The following is a 17,734-nucleotide window of genomic DNA, read 5'->3' on the forward strand; positions in this document are numbered from 1 at the left end:
AATTTTTTATTTTAAAAATCATTAGTATGAATTAATTTTCAAGATAAGATTCAAAATTAAAATAAAAAATTAATCTTTATATAATTTATATAAAATAATCTCTATTAATATACTAACATTTATGTTTTTATTTGTTAATTGACTGGTGAATAGTAAAAGAAAATATTAATATTATTACAAATAAATAAATAATATTTTTTTATATAATAAATTGAGGAATTTTTCACTTACATCATAGTCTTACAAGGAAAATAGAAGATCTTTGATCTTCCAAGAGGATCTCAACCTCTCTTACTCTCCTTTCTCTATCTCATTCTCCCACCTACAGTTTTCGTAAAAATTCTAGTTTCTCTTTAGAATCAATGTTGAAAAAGAAACTTTGAAGATAGAGCTTGTTTGGAGAATGAGCTAGAAAGAGGGAAAGTTCACATGGAGTCCACTTATTACTACCCAACTAAAAAGGGTGTTTCAAGAAATATATTGGGATGTAATATCAAAATGCATAAATTCCTAAATATTTTTCAAATTTGTAAATATAAATTTAATTTTAAGAAAGTGAGTTTCTACTTTTCTTTTCTTTTTTTCTTTTTTTAAGTGATGGAAGTAAAAGACACTTTTCCCTAAAAGAAATGCAATGAATCAAGTTAATTGAACAAAAGAAAAAAAAATTAAAAATAAATGCATGAAGCGTCAAACAGTGAAATAAAGTACCTATCAAAAAAAGAGCAATAATATGCCAACACTTACCATATAAGGCATGTACTCTATTTCATGATTTCCTGCAGACCAAATCCATGGCTGATATGCTGCACTTTGCTCAACAAATCGACCCCATGTATCCCACCGAACACCAACATCGTTGTATTGATACCTATCAGCATAAGAAAGATCTCCTAAAAATAAGACAGTCTGTCCTTCACTGTGCATGTAATGCTCAAGAGTGGAAAGGGAGTTATATGTTTGTCCCAAATCACCTGAAACATACAAATAACAGTTCATTTACGACAATCATTCAATTGACAATATTAACCGAACAAGTAGATAAGAGTCCAAAAAAAAGTCACCAAGATAGCAATAAACATATTATCAAGTTTTATGCTTTTAGGTAAAGAATATTAGGAGCCTCTCTGCAAAAAATCTTGAACCTTGATGGATCATATTATAACTTATAAAGTGGACAGAAAATAGTTGCTGGTTCTAGTGCAGAATTTTGGGAAGTTGAGGAATACCATTGCTTGAAAAATGTGTTGACATAAGAGGATATAGTGATTGATGAGGAGCAAAAAATGAAAAATAGAATAAGAGATGGATGCACTGTGAGAAACATGAGGTGGCAACAGTTAAAGATGAGTAGATATCTAGTATGGTTTGGTCATCACAAAGACCACTGAGTGCACAAGTAAGGGCATTGTATTCAACTTGAGGATGCTGCAACTACAAGGGCAAGAGAGAGGACATAATGGCTTATGACTTAATGTAGGATGTAGTCCTTAATTGAGATGACTGGTGGAAAAGATTCATATGGGGCTGTAGCCATGTGCAATTTATGGGCAAATGCAACAGTATTTTCTCCACATGATGGAAAAACCTCTATTCTTTCATGTGTTTTTTTTTTTGATAAGTGAACGCAAATATATTAAACGAGGCAAAAAGCCACAAGGCATACAGGACGTATACACAGTAGCCAAACCAACAACCAACACGCACCACCCCTTAGGGAGCGGCGAGCCATTCCAAAAATCCTATAAGCGAAGAGGACTCCTCTCCCATATACACCCTAGCCCAACTCCACAAGTTACAAACAAAAGAATTCTTTAGCTTCTGAATAGCTAGAGAGCCCCCCCTGAAAGCTAATCTATTTCTCTCCTTCCAAACCGTCCAAAAAATACACAGCGGAATGGAAGTCCAAATCCTTTTCCTCTTTCTCCCCACAAAAGGGCCCCTCCAACTGACTAACATATCTTTGACTTTCTCTGGGAACACCCAATTAGCCCCAAACAAGGCCAAGACAATCTCCCAGAGAGCCCTTACAACTGTACAGTGTAAAAGTATATGATTTACATTTTCCTCTTCACAACCACATAAAAAACACCTGTTAGGAAACTGCCATCCCCGTCTTTGAAGCTTGTCCAAAGTTAAAACTTTCTCCCAAGACGCCTCCCAAGCAAAAAAAGCAACTTTGGTTGGGACCTTGTCCACCCAAATGCTCTTTTTCGGGAAGGTAATGACATTAGACCCTGACAAGAGCTTGTAGGCATCTCTAATCCGAAAAAGGCCGTGACTATCTCCTTTCCAAATCACTGCGTCCTCTTCAAGAGAAGTCCTCAAATCCCTCAACAAATGCAGCAGCTCACCTAAAGCGTCCAGCTCCCAATCATTAAAGTTTCTAGAGAGTCTTATATTCCAACCTCCTTGGCCGAGGCTAGAATCCCACATTTCATTTACCGAGGCGTTCCTTTGGACTGCCAATTCAAACAACTGAGGAAAAGTTTGGGCCAGTACCTCATTACCACACCAATGGTCAGTCCAGAAACTCACCTTAGTCCCCTTTCCCACTTTGAACTCAATATTATCCCAACACCAAGACGACTCCTTCAAGATATCCCTCCAAACCCCCACCCCAAACGTTCCGCGGGCCTCCTTTGTTCTCCAACCAAAACCCAACCGACCATACTTCACCCCAACCACCTGTCTCCAGAAAAAATCTTCCTCAATGGCGAACCGCCAAATCCATTTCCCCAACAGAGCCTTATTCAAAAGATCAATTTTCCGAATACCTAGGCCCCCACTCTCCTTTTGGGTACACACCACCGCCCAATTGATTAGATGAATCTTTCTTTCCATCCTTCCCCCTCCCCAAAGAAAGTCCCTTTGAAGCTTTTCAAGCCTTTTAACAACTAGCTTAGGCATGCGGAAAAGAGACAATTGGTAAATCGGCATGCTGGCCAAAGTGCTTTTGATGAGGGTAATCCTCCCACCCTTTGACAAATATTGTCTTTTCCACAGTGCAAGCCTTCTTCTCATTCTTGCTTCAACCCCATCCCACATAGCCATGGCCTTGTGCTTGGCTCCCAACGGCAGCCCCAAATAAACCGAAGGGAGGGTCCCCACTTTACACCCTAACTCCACCGCCAACATCTCAATGTCTTCCACCTCTCCAACCGGGATTACTTCACTTTTAGCAAGATTTATTCTAAGACCAGAGGCTGCCTCAAACCACACCAAAATCCAGCTTAGGTAAGTAATGTGATCTTGCCTCGCTTCACAAAATATGATCGTATCATCAGCAAAAAGTAAATGGGACACATTTATCTCCATTCCCCCCCTCCCTTGGATGTTACAACCTGAAGTGAAGCCCCCATCAACAGCCCTTCTCAACATAGCGCTTAGAACTTCCATACCCAGCACAAAGAGGTAGGGGGAGAGTGGATCTCCTTGGCGTAACCCCCTAGAGTTGGAGAAATAACCAGCCGGCACCCCATTGACCAGAATAGAAAAGCTTGCCGTTGAAATACACCACCAAATCCATTTCATCCACCGGTCCCCAAAGCCCATCTTGCGCATGACCTTCATGAGGAAGTTCCAATTAATACTATCATAGGCTTTTTCAATATCCAGTTTACATATCACCCCTTTCTCCTTGCGTTTAAGCCAATAGTCAATTACCTCATTGGCTATGAGCGAGGCATCTAAAATCTATCTTCCCTTCACAAAGGCATTTTGGTCCGGCGAAACCACCTTGTCTAGCACCTCCTTAATTCTGTTGGACAGCACTTTGGCCAAGAGCTTATACACACCCCCAAGCAGGCTGATGGGTCTGAAATCCCCCAAGTCCTCAGCCCCCCCTTTCTTAGGAATGAGGACAAGAAAAGTAGAGTTAAGGCTCTTGGCAAACGACTTGTCTTCATAAAACTCCTTGAACACGTCCACAATTTCCTCTTTCACGAACTCCCAACAGAACCGCCAAAAGGCCACTGTGAACCCATCCGGGCCTGGGGCCTTATCACCATTCATCCCCATCAGAGCCAAATGAATCTCTGCCTCAGTAAATGGCTGCTCCAAACCTTCAGCTTCAGCATGGTTTAAACTTTTAAGCTGCAGCCCTTCTATATCAGATTTCCATGATTGGTCCTCTGACAACAACTGTTGAAAGGCATTCACAACCCCCTCTCTCACCTCCCTCTCCTCCTCCAGCCACCTCCCATTGATTTTAATCTTGTCCATAGAGTTATTTCTTCTATGAGCATTAGCCATCCGGTGAAAGAAACCCGTATTCTTATCACCTTCCCTCAGCCACAACTCCCTAGAAGATTGTCTCCAATGCGTTTCTTCCATAAGAACCCAATTTTTGAAGGCCTCCTTAGCCTCTGTTTTCAGCTCTGACTCCCTTTCAGTTAGACTCTTGTCACTCTCCACCCTATCCCAAAATGCTACTTGTTGCAAGGCTAGATTTTTGTTGACTTCTAACCTACCAAACACATCCCTGTTCCAAGATTTGATTTTATCCTTCAGAAACTTCAATTTTGAAGCCACTCTGAAACTAGCCCTCCCCCTCCCCCCTGCCTCCTGCCACCAACCCCGAAGGAGATCCTTAAACCCCTCAACTTTGAGCCACATGTTTTCAAACCTAAAAGGGGAGGGGCCCTTTCTTACCCCCTCACCTTTCAGTAAAATGGGGAAATGGTCAGAAACGGGTCTAGGCAGCCTGCACTGAAGGACCCCACTGAAACAGTCCAGCCAATCTTGGGTCACTAAAAACCGGTCCAGTCTAGCCCAAGCTTGGTTATTCCTTCCCCCACTCCAGGAAGCCACCCCCCCCCCCCCCCCCCCATGCAAAGGAATATCCAAAAGCTCTAACTCATCCGTCACCTGGGCAAATCTTCTCATGGCGCCAGTCAGCCTCCCTTAATTACTCCTTTCCCCAAGGTTTAGGGTGACGTTAAAATCACCCCCAACACACCAAGGGTCATCCCAGATTCCCCTAATCGCCCCAAGCTCCCCCCAGAAGGTGTCCCTGTCTTCTTTGGAAAACGGCCCATACACACCCGTAAAAATCCAGGTCTTCCCATCCTCAACATTCCTAAGTCTGCAAGAAATTGTGAATTGACCCATTTCCATCTCAAGGATTTCCAGGGTTCTTTTGTCCCAGCAAATTAGAATCCCTCCTGCGGCTCCCTGAGCATCCAAAGCACCCCAATCCAGGAACCTCCCTGACCCCAAACTCCTCACCATACCCTCATTCATGGATTGAATTTTCGTTTCCTGGATACAAAACAAATCAACTTTCTGCTTTCTAATCAAAGCTTTAATCACTTTCCTCTTGGAGCTATCATTGACCCCGCGTACATTCCAACTCAAGAGCCTTATTTTCATTGGACTTCCATAATTTGGCACCCTCTTCCTTGCACAGTACCCTTTCTCTTCTTCCCCCCCTCATAGTTGACTGAGCATTCAAGTCTTCTCAATTCTCTTTCAAATTTCGATTTCTCCAACATAGCTTTGCTGTGAATTCTTTCTCTTCTCTTCCTCATTTTAACCATGAACTCCAGAATGTCTTTCTCTAATCCCTCTGTCGAGAATCCCAGGAATTGACTGAACCTAGCCAAATCACTTTCTTCCCATCTTTCTTCCACCCATGCACCCTCTTCTTGAGAAATAGGTCGGGCTAGTCACAGAGCCTTTCTATCATCCTCCATGCTATCGTTACTGATCTCTACCAAGTCCCAACACTTCCCCACTAACTGCTCTGAATGCCCAATATCCTTGCAACAACAATCCCCCTTGGTTGACTCCACAAAAAGCCTAGAACGGTCGAAAGACTCCTTCCTTGGAGTCCGACCAAAAGAAGAAAAGAAAGGAGAAGAAGGGTCCAGAGCCACCATTCCAGAGGGGGACGGAACATTAACATACCTTGCGTATTCCTCTAGCAAAGCACTATCGGTCCTGGAGATCCCCCCCCACTATGTCTCATCTCCACGTCGTAGCCCCCACTGATCATCCTTCCCCCAGCAATTAGAGATATCCACGTCTGGGCCCCTCAACGGGCTTCGAATGCGCTCCACAGCAGAGGAACCCTTCTCCGTCTGGGCCTTAGAAGAACCAGGAGGAGATGGACTTTGAAATGCAGGCCCATCCCCTCTAAGCAAGCACAAAGGCCCGGCCTTTTCCTTGGGCTTCCCATTCCCATTCCCATAAAACACCAGCCCAGGCGGACTTGGCCCAGTGAAAATATAAGCCTTAGACCCTCTAGAAGATGTTGCTTGGCCCAACAATCCCAACCCACCCGATGCATGGGGTCCGCCTGGAGGCCCGTCTTCGCTCCGCTTTGGATCCAAGGTCTGACCCGACCCACTGGACTGACGTTGCGTCCCATCCGCAATCAGCAGGCAGTCCTCGAGCCTTGAGTCCTCCATCGCCCCCAACACGCGCACCCCCGCGCGTGCACTCGCGTCACCCCCTTCCTTCGCAACTGTCACGACGGCCTTCCCTCTCTTTTCAGTCACCGGAAATTTGATGACTGGCCTGATTTCCCACCATAAGGTTACCGCGTAACAAAACCCATCAACCCAAACCTCCACTAGGCTGGGAGGAGACTCGCCGTTCCGCTTCACCAAGAGGCGTGCCCACTGTAATTCCTCCATGTTTTCTGTTTCTTTCATGTGTTATCAGGACCTAATTTTTTTTATTTTTTATTTTGATAGACAAGAAGAATATGCATTAAAAAATGCCAAAAAGGAGGGGATGCACGCTACGTATATAGGCTGTATACACAGAAAAAAAAAAAAAACAAAACTCACCCCATACAAAGATGATCCACACTAACAAACAAAATAAAGCTAACAAAAAAAAGAGAGTCAAGGAAATTCAACATAGAGGGGAAATCCAACTCCAAAGAGACCCTAGACCATTCAAAAAGTGTCCGACTGAAGAGATCCTTTAAACTTTGGTTAGAGAGCTCTTCATCTTTGAAGGTTCTTCGATTGCGCTCTTTCCAAATACACCAAAATAAGCAAATGGAGGCCAAACACCAAACTGCTCTATTCTTCTTTGAACCCCTTTAACTTTCCATTGTAAGAGAAGATTTCTCACTGAATCTAGAAATACTCAAGCCACTCCAAAAAGGGCTAACAAAAAGGTCCATAGCTCTTTTGTCTTGGCACAATGAATCAAAATGTGATCGGCTGATTCTTCACAATCTTTACAAAGATTACGTCTATTGATCATTTGTCATCCCCTCGTCATTAAAGTATCTATAGTTAAGATCTTCCCCCAAACAGCTTCCCAAGCAAAAAAACAAGTTCTAAGAGGAGCACGGGATCCCCAAACCCCCTTGCCAAGAAAAACTGCATTATTCTCCATCCTTAGAGAACAATAATAAGACTTGACACTAAAGATTCCCCTCCTAACTTCTTTCCAAAATAAAGTGTCCTCACCTTCTTGCACTTTTAATGGGTATAGAAAACCCAAAAAGTAGGTCACCTCCTTTATCTCCCAATCTTGGAAGGGCCTTCCAAAAAGGACTTCCTAGCACCCCCCTTTTGTCTCTTTTCTATAATTCTACAACTATAGCATTTTTATGGGAAGCTATTCTAAAAAGAGTAGGGTAAACATCTTTCAACTTGAAGTCCCCCACCCAAATGTCCCTCCAAAAACTTGTACGTCTCCCATTTCCTATACAGATAGAAGTTTTGACATTAAACTCTTCCCACCCTTTTCTAATGTCCTTCTAAAGGCTCATCCCAAAGGAATCCCTCCACACTCTAGTAGTCTAACCCTCTTCTAGCTTCCCGGATTTTCCACAAATGATCTTCCTCCACAAGCTCTCACGCTCAACAAAGAACTTACAAAACCATTTGCCTAACAAAGCTTGATTGAGACTGTTCAATCTTCTTAGACCCAAACCCCCAAAATTTTTAGCCTTACACACATCTGGCCATTTTACCAAGTGGATCTTTCTCTTATCTCCCAAATCTCCCCACAAAAAGTCTCTTTGGATTCTCTCTAACCTAATTCTCACTTTTCTAGGAATTACAAAGAGAGACATAAATTAGATAGGGAGATTTGAAAGAGTGTTCTTTAAGAGGACGAGCCTTCCTTCTTTGGATTTTCTTTTAAATCTCTCCTCAATTGATTCCCATACACCACAATGCTTATTAAGGGCCTAGATAAGAAATAAGAAGCTTTCCTACTTTGCATCCAAAAAGAAAGGCTGCTCTATTCACATCCACCATCTCTTCTATTGGAATAATTTCACTTTTTGGCAGATTTATTTTCAAGCCTGACACCAATTCGAAACAAATAACAATCCATTTCCAAAATCTCAGCTGCTCTACGTCATCCTCACAAAAAAGAAGGGTATCATCAGCAAACAAAAGGTGTGAAACTTGAGTCTCATCTTCCCCTCTGCCCTTAATCTTGAAGCCCCTAATGAACCCTCCCTGTTCAGCCTTTGCAATTAAGCTGCTGAACAGGACCTAAATTTCAACTCCATACTTCTTCTGCATCTGACAGATTCCCAAAGAAAGTTGTATTATTAAGTACAGAGTCATAAATATGACTCATATATCTAAATTCATGTCATTTTATCATAGAAGATTATAATGGATTGAATTAGCTCAATTCCAGAAACATGTTGGGTTTACATAACTCAGTATGATGAAAGCAGTAAGAGCAGAAAGTAGTTTCATTGATAAAACATCTCCAAATTGTATAATTTAGTACAGAGGGCCTACACAAAATGGATACATATAGTGCTTAGAAAGTTGGCTTTGAATAATTTACATGAATGCTCCCGCAATCATGAACATAATTGCAACCAGTATCAGTCCAATTTAGAAAGGATTATTACTAAAATTATGATCTATCCTTGAGCAATTTTCTAACCCACAGTCACTAAAGGCTTCTAATGCATTGGGAACAGTAGCTCTTTTAGAAGAGAGAGATATCTCTCAGCAAATTCCACCAATCTTTTGATGGTTTCAAGAAGATTCTGAGCATAAGCATCAGGTCGTTTGGATATACTTGGCATCTGTCCAGTGTGCACAGTACAAGAGTTTCCTGTAGCATGCAGGATTCTGAGTCACACTCCAGATAATTTTCGAAGATGACCCTAATTTACAACCTGTGTAAGCTAGAAGAACTCACAACATAATTTCAAATTTTCATCTATTACTTCAACAATGTAACTTCAATCAGGTGCCCATTTGATTAGGAACCTATAATAATGAAGACTAGAAGTCAAAGAGGACTTCTTCCACTTTCTCACAATTTTTCCATCTTCTCTTCAGGTTCATCCATTAGTTACATGACTAGAAACTTTAAGAAGTATTTCATAATCTACATTGTCATACTCCATACAGAAGATTTTTACTTATTTATTTTGTAACTGCAATATAACACAAATTTTCACCCAAAATCCTGATTTCCATTATGATGAAGTCACATGTCTATCCAACATCAGAGTAGCCCAATGTTCAAGTATGTAAGGAAAAATGATCTGATTTTTCCTTTAAAAATCTGGACATAAAAGGAAACCACTCACCAATAATTCCAAATATGTAAGGAGCATCAGGATCAATCTCAGGAGGTGTTTGAAACCAAAATTCCTGAGAAGAATTGCCACTTCCAATCTTGTAATAGTACTTTGTGTCAAACTAAAAACAAGAAACCATTCAACAGACTGGTCAAACAAATATAAAAGAGAAAGGATAAGGAGCTAAAAAACATGCAACTGAAAAATCCATAACTTGTCAGAAACCAAAACAAAAAATAAAAATAAAAATAAACCAATAAATAAATAAATAAAAATCATCAGAGACCATATGCAGATAAAGGCTTTGGGTAGTGTGCCTATATGTAATGGAATATCTGTTTTAAACAACCTGCAACCACTAATGCAATTTTAACTTATACAACAATTAATCCCATTCATGATATAAAAAATTTGATAATTCCATAGATACCTCAAGGCCATCAACAAGACAATGATGAATGTAGCCGGACTGATACTTGTAGAAGGTGTAATTTGTTGTTGTTCCCTCTGCAGTATAATCATAAGTTTTCTCTGATGTGCCATATTGTACTTTGCTGGGCCCTGGTTCATCAGTTGTAACCCAAGAGACGATGACAGCCTTTCCATCATAGTCACCTTGGGTGATATGCACCTAGAACAGAATGTTTCAAGTAGTCAAAAGGAAATAGGAGTAGGCAGATTACAACACTGAATATGTACTTGAATAAATAGTGACACAATATCAATAATAGAAAAATTGTAAGCAATCTCAATTTCATTATAACAAGAACATGAAGAGCCAGTGGATGACAAGAATATGCTTCATAAGACAAACATTTAGTGAGTTGGTTTGGAAAACAAACTAGAAAGATATCGTATAATGAATACATCAATCCATTGATCATAAATCTTGCATGCCACAAATGAACTACAAAGATATCATATAACCGATACAACACTAAATGATCATAATTTTGCATGTCAAGTAGGAAACAAAGCATCAGGGTTACTAGTGACAGAAATTATGTTCACAAGAAGATTACATTCAACCAAATCAGAAGTCCTTATTCCAAGGAGATCAGGCTATAACCATGGTCATGAATTACTAATATGCCCATGTGGTTTCACCTCAAAAAACAAGGTTCAAGGGAAATAAGGTTTCTAAGGACTTATAATGTAGCTAAATAGAAAAAGGATCCTACTTGAAACTTCTCAATGTAAATGTAGCAAAGGGGCAGGGTTAAAGAGATTGATGGTAAGGAGAACACATAAAGGTGATGTTTCTTCGATTTAGGCCATTGAGAATGCATCAAAAAGAGAAAGGAATGTATGCCTTTCACATATGTTTGTGTTATGGAGCTTTTATTACTTTCAAATAATTGGATGCTTACTTGCTGTGGTGCATTATAACCTTTTGGAACAGCAAATACTTTATTGTCAAGGGGAATGTCCACAGATGGAAATTCAGACCGAACAAAAGCACTTGTGATCCGTGCATTCCCATTCCCCACACAGCACATGAAGACAAAGAATGTAATGGAGAGCTGAAGCAACAACAAGCACATACACATCATGGTAGCCTCTGTCATGGTCATTGCTCAATCAGATGATATTAATATAATTTGCTGCATTCAAAATGAAAACCCAATTCCTCAAGAACAAATCAACTACAAATCAACAGAAATAATTGTAAAAAAAAATTAAACGCATTTATGTCTCTTTAAGCTTAATCATGGAAGACATGAAACAACAACTCCCAACTGTTTAAAAGCTGCATAAGACAAAAATTGAGAAAATCTCTAGTAATTCTAATTGATGCATCTTTTAATTAGAGAAAAAAAAAAAGAACATTAACAACATAAAACAAAACTTGACAATAAAAGAGGGACTGATAAAACATATGAATGGTTTTCAGAGAATGGTGAAAAGAGACAAGATTGCCAAACGCTAGTAAATTAAGAAAAATTATTTCCAGAACTATTTATTGCCATTCAAACAGAAAATGACAAGACAGAAAAAGAAAAACATGAGTGGGAAAAGCTTTTTGAATACTCTTGCATCACATCTAAATATGTTTGGATGCTGCCTTTTTTGATGCGTCGAGCAGGAGGAATTGTGCACGGACCATACCACTAGTCCTTCGAATGGTAAAGTCGCATAGCTTAATAAAAACCAATCCACTGATATAGAGATAAAATCAGTACCAAATCAAACTGAAAGTGATGTCCTGCCACAGAATCTTTTGCCTAAGAGACCAAAAAAAATTTGGGTTTCTATAACGGAATAACGTTCAAAGATTTCCACCACATCTTCTCTAACTGAATCCTTAAAAACCTACAGCCATCTCAATCTCATACCAACCCTGCAAGATACCTTCAGAAATGGCGCAACCCTTTCCAAATTCCACTTAAAGCTTCGAAATGAAACCATCCGAACATAATGAAGAACAAAAGATTAATGACAAAACATCATTAACAGATTAATAAAATTAATTGGGGAAATGAATTCAGAGATTCATATTTCTCTCGATTCTTTAACAAACCTAAACTTACAGATTCAAACCAATGTTAGTGCGACAAAAAACAGTTGAATTAGCAATAGTACGGGAGACAAACAGGGATAAAAAACTAGGGCGCCATGAATCAGAATAGTGGAAAGAATGAAGTTGGAGAGAGAGATCGAACCCAAATGAGTTGCAGAGGAGAGAGAAACCCCACTCTGGACACGTGAAAATGGCGTGGCGTGGAGGTGGCAAATCGGCAATCATGTGAGAGATGGTTTTATTTTGAGATAACTTTTTGTCGTGTTGCTCATTACACTGACCGAGACTTCTCTCCCATGAACACGTGGCAACTTGGGATTGGCCCAACTTTTAGAGATATTAGTGTGTCCCTCGGTGGTTTTTGAATTTTGGAAAGAAAATCGCAGCCGGTCGTTTTTCTCTGCCCCAGATATTATTTCAATTTTTTTCCTTTTCCAAATTTTCAACAATAATTAAATTATGTTCTCCTTTTTTAACAAGTCGTCACCCATACTCTCACTATAAAAATATTTTATTTTTAGACGCAAACTTGATTACGAGATTCATGTTGATCCGTAGAACGGAAATGGAAAATCACAAGACACGAGCCATTTCTTCAAAGGTTGGAAAGTATTTTGGAACTCTCATTTCAATACATATTTGAGAGTGTGGTGGTTGTAATATATATTTGAAACTATCGTCGGGTAAATAAACGAGAGAAATAAGAAAAAATTATTTTTAAAATTATTTAATTAAAATTAATTATTTAAAAAATTGAGTAATTTGAATAATAATTTTAAAACATGTTCAAAATCTATTATTTTATATGATTAAAATGACTAATTTGACCCAAAATTCCATTTTTGGGCTTTGAAAAGGTAGATGAAGGGCGGGTTGTTTGAGAAAATCAAATTGCTAAAGACAGAAGTAATAAATGATGCGGTTGGGCATTTTCAAGCCTGGATGAAGAAAGCAAATTCTGGGGTGTAAAAAGTTGTCACTTGAGAATGACGTCCTATTCGATTGAACCGCGTGGTCCTTAATTTCATTATCAAACATTCGGAGACAGGCTTGAGAAAAATAGAATGGCCTGAAGGTGAAATTTCCGGGAAGAGAGAGGCCCATAACCCTTCCGCGTTCCTGGTCCACTAGGGTGCCCACCAATAGAAATGGTCCAATGACATGAAAATTTATGGAAATTTCCATTTATGATTTCTTTTCAATTTCTAAATCGACCACACGCAGGGGACCCAAAATTGAAACATGCATGCCCACAGGGCTTCGTCTTTGCTTTGGAAAATTATGGGAAAAAATTTGGATTTTGACCAAAATACACCATAACTGAAGGTTGAAGCTTCTGGTCATGACGTGAATGATTCTCCAGTCCCTTGTAACACAATCTCTATACGATCCGCGTAAGCTTTCATCTTCAGCTAACCAGTAATCTAGCTATGAAGCAATTACAGTTCAATTCATTCACCCATTTCTTTACAACCCTAATTACAAACATTAGTTACAAGAAAAAATAAAATAAAATGAGCTAAATTAATATTAAAAAGGAAAAAAAAATTCCCTGTAATCAATATTGAATTGTATAGTTTGAAATTCAAGGAGAAGAGCCCCACAAAACCTCTGCAACAATGGTGGCGGCTTCGGCATCAGAAGCACAGGCCTCTCTCACTAGGCCCAGTATCTCCTGCTTGAAAGCTCTCTTCTCTCGTTGCCTCAACCCCTCTCCCACCTCCAACTGCACTGCAAACCTTGCTACGCAGCTCGCAAATGGATGCGTCTCCAAGAACCTCTTCTCTCTGCTGTCTCTGCTTCTTCTAATCCCTTCGATGTCAACCCCGTCGAAGCTTTTCATGTTCTCTTCTTCGTTGAACCAACCCATTTCTATCAATATGCCACCCATTTCTGATCTCTGCAATTCCAGGAGCTTCTCGATGACTCCTTCTTTGAGCATCGCCTCGATGGCTTCTTTTCTGCCGTAGTAGCCGATTTCGAATGCGCAGTCGACGGCAGCGATTCTGATGTCCAGGTCCTGGGAGGAGAAGAAGCTGATTATTTTGGGTATTTCGCCGTTGGATTCGATCTCGTCGACGAGAGGAGATTTGATGGATTTGATGAGAGACCAGAGGACTGTAAGAGAGGAGCGCGAACCCATGGCGATCAAGGCTAGCACTGTGCGACCCATCAGGACCTGACCCACGAAGACATCCTTGTTGAACCGAATCAAGGCCGATACAGCGAAACCCGAGTGTTCGCGAATCTTCTTCGAGCAATTGGGGTTGCAGAGGACGGACTCGAGCAGCGAAAACACCTTGGATTTGAGAATCAGATCTTGCAACTCGTGACTGAAGCCCTGCGAGACTCGATTCTCGAACTGGGTCAAGAGCTTGACCAGCTCGTCATCGTCGGCCAACTCGCGCAGCGCTCTGGTGAGATCCTCGACCCTCTCGCGGTCGATCCAGGCTCGAATTTCGGACTCAATGGACCCGGCAACTCGGGAGATGGATTGGGTGGAGGCTCGGCGAGTGAGGAAGCTGGTGAGGCTATGGCCCCGGGACTTCTGCAGGGTGTGAACCAGGTCTTTGAGGCTGGATAGATGGCGGGAGAGGGCGGAAAGATGTGGGTCGCTGGAGAGAAGAGAGTTGGACTCGGTCTCGAGCTCAAGCAAAGCTTTAATGGCAGAAGAGTTGGAATTATCAGAATTGAGAGTGGGGTTGGTTTGGAGATGATGAGAAGCTTGTCTGAGGGCTTCAAGGACTGTCAACACTTGTGGGTTTGGGTGGTCTGAAGCTTCTTCCATGGAAGCTTTGCCTCGACCTCTATTCCCTGCAGCACCGTATACTCTAGAGCCTAGAGTCCAGAGAGAGCGGTATTCGGCTCGTATATATCAAGACGACCAACCACTAGTCAGGGTTTATGTTAGCAACCTAACTATTGCCTCTCAATTTCATTCAAGCTTTGTTGAATTTTCCAATTCCCAACCAAATATTTGATTTATGAAATTGAATTTTTGGGCATTTTGTACCGCTTAAAGATGGAAAATAATTTGTGTCATTCAAATTATTTTTAAATATTTAATAATAAAAATTAAAACTTTAAAAATATAAGAAAAATTAGATATACCCTAAGTTAAAATTAGAAGAAAAAAAAAAGTAATATTAGTATTGAAGAAAATTAACAAGAGCCCTTAATGCTTTTATTCACGTGGTGACTAAGTAAAAAAAACTGTAACAATTTTGGATCATTCCATTTAAATGAAGTTTAGGTGGTGTTTGTATTTTTACTTAATTCTAAATAGAACCTTAATACTTAATAGTATTAAATATTATGTTATTTGTTTTTATAATATTTTATTTTTATTAAGTATTAAAAAGTAAAAAAAAAAATATATGTTATTTTTTTTTATAGAAAAATTATATATTTTATCTTTTTTTATTTAATAAAAAATTTATAATAAATTATGAAAAAATAGAAAAACAAATAATTTAAATTCTGAAAACAAATTATTTTCAATAAAAAATCAAAAAAATAAACACCACCTTATGATACTTAATAATTGGTTCATCTTTTGGAGTCTAGAGGGTCATTAATTTGTTGACTTCAATTTTAAAAAATCTCTAGAGCTGAAAATGTGACAAGAAGAGAAGTGTAATTAGGAATCGAGGTTTAGGAACATGGCCTGCCAGGCTGGGATTGATGGAGGCTTCTACTTGTGTTGCAAGCATTTTTAAGAATCTTCTAAATTTTCAAGTGCAAGGAAAACTTTTGTCAAGGCTTTAGGAAAATTAAAACCACACAATTTTTGCTAAATTATCATAATCAACTCTCGATATTTTACAAGTTTCGGGAAATTTAATACTTAATAAATTAAAATTAATTTAAATTAAATTATGCTTAAATCATTAAGTTGTTCTATAAAATTATTTTTAAAATTTAAAATTATAATATTAATTTATTTTATCAAGCATATTTAATAACTTAAATTAAATAATTAAATCAATAATATGATTTATCAAATACCCTCTACTTACTTTTCTTGTTGCATTGAGAGCATGAGTGTGGATTAAAGAAGGTTAATTGGTAGAGAATGATGGGTGTGGACCGTGTGGTTGACAACATTCTAGAGACCAACCATAAAAAAGCATTGAAATGATGAAGAATAGTCCCATATCCATCCAGACCCTCAAAAATCACTGAGCTTAATCAATTGAGGATGATTGAGTTAAGTTAGATTCCAAAATGGCACACGTAACGTCACTACTGGGCAAGTGGGGAGATTAGAAAGGTTGGTGGTCAGCATATTCATATGCTGCATGGAATATCTCACCCAAAACACAATGGTTTGAGTATAGAAATGGCTTTGTTTCTGGACTTCTTTCCTGAAAGTCCCCTTTGGCCTTTGAAAGGGTAGGACCCATGTGCCATACAAATTGGAAAATACATAAAAGGGGTTGGACCCGTGGATGGGCACGACTTTATGACGTGGTTTTTTATTTTTATGGGGTTCGCGGCTCTACGGTCTACCCCACCTAATAAATGCGCTTAATGTCTTTGCTTTTTGTCTTTATAACTTACACGCTTCAGTTATAAATCATTTTTCTCCACTTTTGGAAAATCAGAAAAATAAAACATGGCAAAGAGAAGAAAAATAAAATATAAAAGTAAATTTTTCTAGACCTACGTTTGGTTTCCAAAAATTTTTAAGAAAAGAAAAAAATATTATGAAAAATAATTTTATTATAAAAAAATAAATAATAAAATCCAATATAATTAAAAGTAATTAAAAATTTATTTATTTTTAAAATTTTAATATTTATATAAAAGAGTTAAAATAAGTAAAATGAGTTTGAAATAATATTTAAAAATAATTTATTAATTTTTAATTTATACATGAATTAAGAAAAATAATTTTTTTATATTTAATTTTATCATAAAAATATAAAATAAAGACAAACATAATTAAAATTGAAACTTATTTATTTTAAAATTATTTAATATTTATATAAAAGAATTAAAATAAATATAATAATTTTAAAATAATATATATAAATAATTTATTGACTTCAAATCTATTTTTTATTTTATTTTATTTTTTAAATTTTCTTCTTTATTTTCTTTTTCTCCATTTTTTTGGCTTGAACCAAATATTGCCTAGAAGTACTTTTGAGAGTTGTTTTAAAAGTAATTTTATGTTTTTAAGACAAAAAAGGAAAATATGTTTGATAATAAAAAAACATAAGACAATTTTCTATTCTTAAAAATAAAAAATGAAATATTTTTTGAATGTATTTTAGTTATTGCTTAGAATTATTTTAAAATATAATTATATAATTATAAAAAATGATTAAAAACAAAATATATTATAAATAAAAATTACTTTTATAAAATATTTAAAAACATAGAAAGTAGAACATTTCAATTTTAAAAAACTTTCAAAATTGTTTTCAAAAAAGACACTTTTTAAATATTATCCTCTCACCCTTCTTTTCCTAATGAATGCATCTAAGAATAGGAACGAAAATAGAATGGAAACAGGGGTGAATCATAATCCCATATAAGGATGAATCAAAACCTGAATTCATTTGCTGATGAGTGATGCCTCAACAATCCCCTTTTGTCTCTACACAAATATTTTCCTGGGAAAACACAAGCTCAAACTGAGGCAAGATCTCATTCTGGGAAACTCCAGCTTC

General features: G+C 38.1%; 1 protein-coding gene across 6 annotated transcripts in view; it reads right to left on the minus strand.

The window, feature by feature from the left end:
* Positions 1–12,321, minus strand: part of LOC100252214 (bifunctional purple acid phosphatase 26) — a 28,452-nt gene extending 16,131 nt beyond the window's left edge. The window contains exons 1-5 of one of the 6 annotated variants that reach the window (XM_002264644.4): positions 12,196–12,321; positions 10,903–11,136; positions 9,963–10,163; positions 9,542–9,653; positions 748–974 (exon numbers count right to left, since the gene is read on the minus strand). In XM_002264644.4, coding sequence (XP_002264680.1) covers positions 748–974; positions 9,542–9,653; positions 9,963–10,163; positions 10,903–11,106 — 744 coding nt within the window. In that variant the 5' untranslated portion in view covers positions 11,107–11,136; positions 12,196–12,321. Of the gene's footprint in view, positions 1–747; positions 975–9,541; positions 9,654–9,962; positions 10,164–10,902; positions 11,137–11,715 lie in introns of all 6 variants that reach the window. The other 5 variants (XM_019222999.2, XM_010658210.3, XM_059740786.1 and 2 more) reach the window with 5 other exon arrangements.
* Between the last annotated feature and the right edge of the window lie 5,413 nt (positions 12,322–17,734).

Source organism: Vitis vinifera, chromosome 11 (genome assembly GCF_030704535.1).
Source record: "Vitis vinifera cultivar Pinot Noir 40024 chromosome 11, ASM3070453v1".
NCBI classification, from domain to species: Eukaryota; Viridiplantae; Streptophyta; class Magnoliopsida; order Vitales; family Vitaceae; genus Vitis; species Vitis vinifera.